General features: G+C 39.1%; 1 protein-coding gene across 1 annotated transcript; it reads left to right on the forward strand.

Moving 5' to 3' along the window:
• Positions 1-1031: 1031 nt before the first annotated feature.
• Positions 1032-4263, forward strand: LOC306884273 (adhesion G protein-coupled receptor B3-like). Its single transcript, XM_079440012.1, has 2 exons — positions 1032-1399; positions 3084-4263. Exon 2 carries the CDS (start codon positions 3099-3101, stop codon positions 4065-4067), a length of 969 nt encoding a protein of 322 aa, XP_079296138.1. The 5' UTR covers positions 1032-1399; positions 3084-3098; the 3' UTR covers positions 4068-4263.
• The last annotated feature ends 4368 nt before the right edge of the window (positions 4264-8631 follow it).

An 8631-nucleotide genomic window follows, 5' to 3' on the forward strand; every position in this document is an offset into this window, starting at 1 on the left:
ACCAACAGTAACCTATGCTGCACTGTGATCAGTTTTTTCTTGAATAATGACAGCCTACTGCATCACCATTTAGTAATGTAGCCTAGGTTAAAGTTCCTTTTTAAAATTCGAAATTCCGTCTTGTAAGCAGACTAAACATTTTATCTGAAGTAACCCAGCTTGCCCATGTGAATTAGAGGACTATCCAGTGATTGACTGATCACCCTCATTCACCCCATACTGTTTCCAAAATACTATTGTTGCTACCATAATGGATTAAAACTAATTTTATTCAGTTTCTTTTTTGACAAGACAAGAGCTGTAAATATCACCGTTTTATTGTATGAAAAATAACTGTACCTATGATAGCCTACGTAATAAGTCTCCTGGTGAATTATTGCACGGACAGCCACAGCTCACTGCAATTACAAACTCACATGAGAAAACAAAGAATTTCTCCCAACATCTAAATAAACATTTATATCAGGGGGAAAAAAATTTAAAATCCACGATAGTCCCGTCTGAATTCAAACCCATACTCGACGTAGCCTATCTCCCAAATTAAGCAAGTTTTGTTGACCCTAGAACATTATAACATTCTCAATGGCTACAAGTTTTTCAGTGAACACAAATAATTAACACAGTAGCCTATTTTCTTTCTCGAGACCAAAAAAATCCAATACTTTGTGATGGTGCGATGATGAAAAAGATGAAGCAACTTCACGAGTTCCTGTACACATCTCTCAAAATCTCAGGCAAAAACATAATTCCCCTGGAAACAAGCTTCTTATTAATTATAATCCCATTGGCTTCTGCTAAAATAGTCCAGGCGGTCGCAGAAAAGAGACCGTGTCGTTAGTTCCAGTCCGAGGGACATTCCTCTGCCTTGATTTCCCCATAAAAAAGAGTTTCTGTGTTATCCAGGGGAAGGGGGGTGAGATGGTGAGAGACGCAGCTCGAGACGTCCATACGTGCCTTATCTTAGTGGCAGTGACGTGATATTGCAGCTCCAGTCCTGAGGCTCGGCGAGAAAGCGCTTTCCATCTCACTCCACAGCGAGTCAGCAGCATCCTCCATCCGTCAGGGATTGCGCTCTACCTGCTACCCGACCAGGGCATCTCTTGAGGGACGGGCAGACAACGACTAATGATCAGTCGAGATTCACAACATTTTTAGCCCTAGTTCTAGTGTCTGCTCACTTCTGTTGCGCTCTCATCACTTGGTTGCGTTGAGGTGGGAAGAAAAAAAATGATGATCCAGCCTGGAGTCTAATGTATTTTTGCTCATTGACCATCTTGTTCCTCTAGACTTCTATCATCGGCAATGGGAGATATCGATTCGCAGGGGAGCGACACGTTTCATTTCTAAAAGGATGTTTCCAAGTATGTGGGAAAAATAGCCATAGCTTTCAGAGTGCAAGGTAAGACCTATTTATTATTATTATTAATTATTATTAGATGGATAAATAGCTAGGTTTGAACGATAATGAGATGGCCCTCGCCCAAGTTTATCCCTCTTCAATGCATAAACGAGTTAAAGATCTGAGTTCCATAGTTGATTCTGATTAATGCAATACAAACTACGTCAATATTTCAGAGGACTCGAACGTTACCAGAGCCAGTGTGAAGTTAAACGATGAGTTTCGATGGATAATGACATAAATCGAGTTTGGCGCCGACTGTATATCGTAAAATCCGTTTTGGTGACCACATTCAGATTTGCACCCCCAAAAACTGACGATTGACAATCACGCTAGACTTTTGGGGTTTTGTAAAAGAGTATGAATATGATAAGACGTCGCTGCAGTTTTTATTTATTTATTTCTGTCGCTACGGCTTTTTCAAATCCGTTCATATTACTGATCGTGACGCGACGCGACAATCTGGAACGCTCCCGTAATAATCAACGAAAAGTGCGAGCGCGCGACGCGACATCTGATGCAAAGGAAAAGTAGCGCGCGATGGTTGCAATGTGCGCCAGTACTGTCTCGTCCTATTTAGTCGTGTATAACCTCTCTGTGTATCGCATCGCACGCGTTTTGCTATGTCGTACAAGTAGTGCCGCATTTAAGGTGATTAAAGAATGAAAATAAATGCTCGGTTTGGGAATGCTGTGACACTGCACACAGCTGCAATGCCTGCAGGATTCATGCAAACAGGACATCGAATAGCTTTTCTCCTCTGCTTTCTATCTCCCTCTCCGCCGCCTTTCTTTCAGACTCCTCGAATATTTGGGAATTCAACACATTTGCACACATTATGATGCAATACGTACAGCAAACAAAAGCATTGCATCGAAATCAAAGTTTTTGCCTCATGAAAATCATAGATTGCGTTCAGTAAGGGAATTAGATGTTGAAAGTAAAGCTGCTTTAATCCTCACATAGATCACGACATTATAGTCCGTTCAGTCAATCGGATATGATCTCTCTGTAGGCTATTATATAAAAGACGATATTTAGTAAATGTGTGTTTTTTTTTTAGTTGAATAGAAACCCCAACAGTGTCTGAGCAGACAGATATGTAGATGATTATTATGCGGTCAGATCACTGCAGAATTGCGACACATTACCCTCGAGTGAATAAAAAACAAAACGTTTTATTGTGTCAAAATGTCTTTTTGGTGGTGACATGTAATGCCAGCCTTTTTAATGCTTCCAAACGAACGAGTCGCTACTTAATATAACAACCATAAAGCTACTGAATGTCAATGATCATTGTGTCCGACACTGTCAGTCATTCAAACACTGTAAAGATCATTCAGGGTGTAATGATTATATTAAATGATCATTTGATCGCTAAATATCATGCAGTTTTATCCTGCCACAGCAGATGCCCAAAGTTATACCCCCAATTTATTAAATACCACAAGGTGGCAATGTTTATCCGAAATGTGTTACATTCCCATGGAAAGGATCATTTGAATGTCCATAAAATCGAGATGGTAGTTTATGATTGAAAATAGGCGGCAGTGTAGGTATGTGTGTGTTTAACACAAAGCTAAATTGGATAGTTAGGAGATCTTAGACTGAAACTGTTTGACAAAGCATCACTTCACCACATAGGCTGACAATAAAACGTAGTGCATCTCTGTTTCTCTTGCAGGCCAAATGACATAGGATGAAGGCTGTTCGTAATCTGTTGATTTATATATTTTCCACCTATCTCCTGGTTATGTTTGGATATACTGGTGCCCAAGATTTCTGGTGTTCCACGCTGGTAAAAGGAGTTATCTATGGATCTTACTCGATAAATGAAATGTTTCCCAAGAACTTCACAAACTGCACTTGGACGTTGGAGAACCCAGATCCTACCAAATACAGCATCTACCTAAAACTTTACAAACGAGAAATTAGCTGTTCTGAGTTCTCTCTGCTGGCTTACCAGTTCGATCACTTCTCTCACGAGAAGATCAACGAGCTGTTGAGGATCAACGAGTCCATCGTGCACCTGTGTGATGACGCCAAGAATATTTATGTGTTTTTGCATTACGACAAAAATTTTGTGCAGCTCCGGCGAATGTTTCCCTACGACTACAACGGATTGACAACGAAGAAGACAGATGAGGAGGAAAGGTCTATGGTGGAGTTTGTGGTTTTAAACAAGGCGAGCCCGAGTCAGTTTGGATGTCAGGTGTTATGCACGTGGTTGGAAAACTGCTTGAAAGGAGAGAAAGCTGAATCGTGTGGAATAGTCTACGCTAAATGCACCTGCCCTCAACATTTAGGCGATGGGGAATCTGAAAGCGTGCTGATGCTCAGTAACGTGGTGTTGCCTTTAAATCCCCAAACCGAAGGATGCCTGACTCCTCAGGTGCGCTCGGCACAGGTGTGCAATCTGAGCGCGGAGGTGCGTCGCCCATCCAAGGAGGGTGAGTATGAACCAGACAGCTGCAGGCCTTTAACGTTGGAGATCATTTCACAGCTTAATTATTCTGTCTTTATGATGCCCCTTTGTATTCCTCCACCCTTCCACATAAAGGAACACCAAAACAGCTCACTGTGCTCTGCTACTGATGTTTATGACCTTTTTTTGTTTAGTTTTTCGCAACAATTTCTGAGTGTATCGAACAGGAATGTCCTCTCTTGATGTGTTTTATGTTTTTTATGTTATGTCAGAAGTGTAACAACCTGTATGGCGATTAATTAATTAACTAATTCATGTTTTTTTTGGAACAGGGGTACTAAGTCTAATGTATTTTTACATCATGTCATCTCTTTTATCATTTAATATAGTAAACCGTTGACATGTTTATTGGAATTCAGAGTTCACTACCTAATTGCAAATCCAAAAGACAAAAAAATAAAAATCCTGAATACTGAACAGGGTCAAAGCACCTGACACCATACTTAGCCTTTTGGCCTAAACTTAATTGTTATGCTGCTGTCAGCCTCCATCAATGACAAGCGATCAGTTGTCCCTCTGCTGTCCAGATTTGTCTCTTGCCACGGATGCTGGCAGCAACAGATTGCCACAAATGCCTTCGAAGTAATTTGCTAGCAATAAACATTTCTGATGGAGGGATGATGCATAATGGACTTGTATCGAGGTCACCGATATTACAGCTAATTAGCATCTGTAACATTTCACAACTGGCACGAGATAGAGATCAACTGGAGGCAGGGATGACCCAGCATACTGTGAAAGGACAACAGCTCACAGAGATGGTTGGCCAAGAATGGATGCCGACAGTCTCACTTCAATCCCAACACAGTGATTCAAAAATAATGAATAATGAGGTGGCGAGAGAGAGAGGGAGGTAGTAACCGTCCTATAGCATTCCGATTTCACTAGCTGAAAATAATAACCCCCTAGGGAGAAGGTGGCAGCTTTCCCGATCAAGCAGAACACAGTGCTTTGGAATTATCAAGGTTCAGCTGAGTTAAGTAGGCCCCCAATTTCACTTTTCATCCCCTTTTTCAAATTAGCTTTACATTCCATTCCAAACTGTGTCATATTCCATTTACGATCTTGCAACTGAGAGAGATTTTCATTTGGTAATGTTTTAAATATGAATCAAGCTTGAAATGAAGATTAAGCCATTGATTATTTTGTTCCCCAGTTATTGTGTGAGCGTTTTATTATGTCACAGACTCTATAATTAATATCAGTCCTTCTGTATCTATGAATTCTTAAACAGAAGTTTAATTTCAAGGCATTTCAGTCATCATTATAGGCACTGGAAATATAGCTTTACCATTAAAAAGTAATGTTTCAGTAACTTCCAGCTATCTGCATGTTAAGAGAAGCTTAAATGCGCCTGCTTATTTATTTATTTTTTCTCAAAGATTACACTGAAAGCTTCTATTTATAGAGCGGAGGCTTTGGTGGATTGCTATCACAGGTTTAAAAGAGCACACAGCCTCGCTGTAGTGTCAGAATGAAGCTTCTGCCCTCCCGGATGAGTGTTCAGCAGCGCACGCCTTCAAACAGCCATGCACGACAAAAAAAGATCTGTACCGAGCGGGTCCAAAATAAATGGTTGTCTTTGATATCCCTCACGCCTGGTTGTGTGCATGGTAACACAGTGTGGTCTTTGAATGGGGCGTTGAGAGGATCACTAAAAACTGGTTTTCTGGTTCATTGCACTCTGCAGGATAATATCCAGCAAGACAGCAAAAACATGAGCTTGATTATACTTTATGATAACATCAGTGTTTGAAATGCTTCCTCGCCAAGGATGAAAGTAAAGTGTTTTGAAATGTAAGAACATAGTAGACTTGCATAATGGATAATTATGATGCTGGTGCACATTAAATGCACTTGAGCAGGCATTAGTTGATTGCAGGAATATTGCAGTAACAGATTTATGGTTTTGTCGGTGTATTAACACGTTAGGTTTGTTGAACATGGCCTCAAACAGGTTGATGTTTTTGACTATAACTAACCAGAATTTCAGTAAACAGATCTGAATCTAAACCCGCCAAATAGTCGTTTGTTTAAGGGCACATCTTTGATCAGCACTAATGTAACCAGGAAAGGCTTTTATACCCTTTTAGACGGGTTGAATCTTAACATTTGGAGTTGGAAGCCATTTTCAATGTGGCACTTTTTGACAAAACTTGACAAGAACGTCACCCACACATAAACAGCAGTGAAATCCATCTCATCTGCCTTTATACATTCAAACTAGTGATTTCAGTAGAAATGTCAACCTTGGCCTTGAAACCGCGGTTGGGAAAATGGGATGCCAAGACTAGTTTTGCACAGCAAGGTAGTCTATAAAGCAGGCTGCCACAATTTATTCACAGCTCCAGCATTCAACTTGATATGACATGGTTGTCTGATGTGACATAAAGGACTTGGGGGTGAAAAAAAACAGATTAAATGAATTTGAATGAAGTTATTCTGAAATGTTGACGATTTGCGGTAAAGATTTTAAGGCATTTAAGCATTATTTTATATTGTTAAAATATAAAAGTCCTTTATATTGTTGATGCACCAATGTAACTCATATTTTACTTGTCATGGAGTTATTTTTGTACGACAATGTTGTTATGGATGATCTTTTTAAGCAACGGTCCCCATAGGGCTCCTTGCTTTTATGTGGTGGCCATATATGGGGCATGCGGGCAATCCCACATTCTTATTATCAGCAAGTGGCATTTCTTCTCTTTATTTCTGTATCATCTCCTCTCCAGGCACAGTGACACTTGATGTGATGGCTCAAAGTCAAACGCTCTGAATTGTGTCTCCTAAATTAGTCACAAATGAAGCCCTGCTGGAGAAGATGAGCAACGTCTCGAGGCTGTTTCTCATTACTCTCTGTCTCTCTCTCTCCACCACTGGTCTGCCCTCAGACAGCATTGGCCGTTTGCTCTTTTTCCTGACCATTTCTGGAGAAGAAACTTGCCTGACTGCACTGCAGGGTCCGGGCCCCTTGCACTCCGATCTGTGGGGGAACTGAACTGTCACTTTATGCAAACGACCCTTGTCAGGCCCAGGGCTCCAGAGCGTGTTGCAGAGCAAGAAAGGGGAATTTGGCTGATGCTAATGAAGTGCACGTCCACAGTGTGTCAGTTTGTGCTGAGTCATGCACATGTGATATATACACCCACTGGAATATAAAATGTCAGATTTCAGAGAAACACAAATGGTTACAAATGAGAATGAAAAGCGAGATGATTATTCTCTGACCTCTGAGTGCTGGGTGGATTGCATCATTGCGCCGATGAATTATTTGTAGACTTTCTTATTGTTGCATTTTGTCTTAAATTATTAATTATTAAATTATTATTGTTACAACCCAAAAAAAGATATTGAAGATAACACTGCTTGCTTATTGGTAGTTCAGAAGAGCGAGGCCCCTTTTATGGATGCCAGGGGCCATGAGAAGCATCTCCACTGCATAGTGCAGCCTTTTATTCACTTTGGATCAGTAGTCACAGCGCATCATGTTCATCACCATTGTTCCCTCAACTTGGAGGCCATGTTGAATTCTAGTCACTTCTTTAAGAGAGAATGCGTGCATCCATTTTTGTCTAGTCTATTTTTTTCTTTTTTCTTTTTAAATGTCAAATGTTATGCTTGTGCTTGAGGTGTATTGTTTTATGAAAAAAGTTTTTAAAGTCAATGTAAAATTTAGTTCACAACCCATTTTACATGTGCAATAAGTTATTTCTGAGTATATATATATATATATATATATATATATATTAGTATTTATTACCTTCCAGAGTAAAAGAGGAAAAAGGTTGAAAAGTAAAAGGGATTAGTGATATCAGCTAAAAAGAAATGTTGTTTCAGAGGCAGAGTGAGTTATTGCATTTTGATACAAGATTACGAAGGCACCAGGATTGTGCATTTATGTAGTAAATAGGATCCATTTGATTTATTTACTGACTTCAAGATTCAGACTCTGATATAGGTAGGAGGAAGTGTTTAGCATACATCCATGAAAATTGCATTTATGCAGGATGCAAAACCTCTGTGGTACACAGATTATTTGTGAAGCTCATATCAATCAAATTCATATAAGTAAAATTTCTTCTAAAGCCTTTTATAATGATGCTCGTGCTAGTTTTTGCAAAGCCAGCATGAAAAAAGTAATAGGCGCTGCTAACTCTCTGTCTGTTCAACCTTTAAATGTGATGCATTTGTGCAGTTTCTGGATATCACTGGTATGCGGCATCAGACAATGGCAACAACAAAAACAAATTAAACTGCGTTATTATAGATGGAGTTACACTTTTGTGCTTCAATAGCATATAGTATGTCATAAAATGGTCCGTTTTTATGCAGTCTGATAATAGTTTGATCTCATTGGTATTTATATATAACATTTACAAGTACATTTTTGGATATATCCATACAATGTGGACATATTGACAGCATTTTTTACATATGATTAGTTTCAGTAATATTAAATGAGCATTTGTAAAGATATTATAAACATCTTAAAAATGTTTAAATATGTTGCATAGTTGAGGTATTTTGGTTAAAGTCACTATTTTGCTTGTATTATGGATTTATATTTCATATATGTTCTTTAAATGAATCAACTTAATTCCATGAATTCAAAGTTTCTTAAACATTTGTACATCCAGGACGTTGTTCATATGTACAGTACAAGGCTTACATTTTTTGGTGCCCTGAATAATGAAAATGTTACATGTTTACATATGAAGACTTATGATTGCTAATGAAATCACGT

The sequence above is a fragment of the Barbus barbus genome (genome assembly GCF_936440315.1).
Source record: "Barbus barbus genome assembly, chromosome: 18".
Lineage (NCBI taxonomy): Eukaryota > Metazoa > Chordata > Actinopteri > Cypriniformes > Cyprinidae > Barbus > Barbus barbus.

Excerpts from the sequence above, each read along its gene's own strand:
- LOC306884273 (XM_079440012.1), top strand. The coding sequence starts at position 3,099 with ATGAAGGCTGTTCGTAATCTGTTGATTTATATATTTTCCACCTATCTC.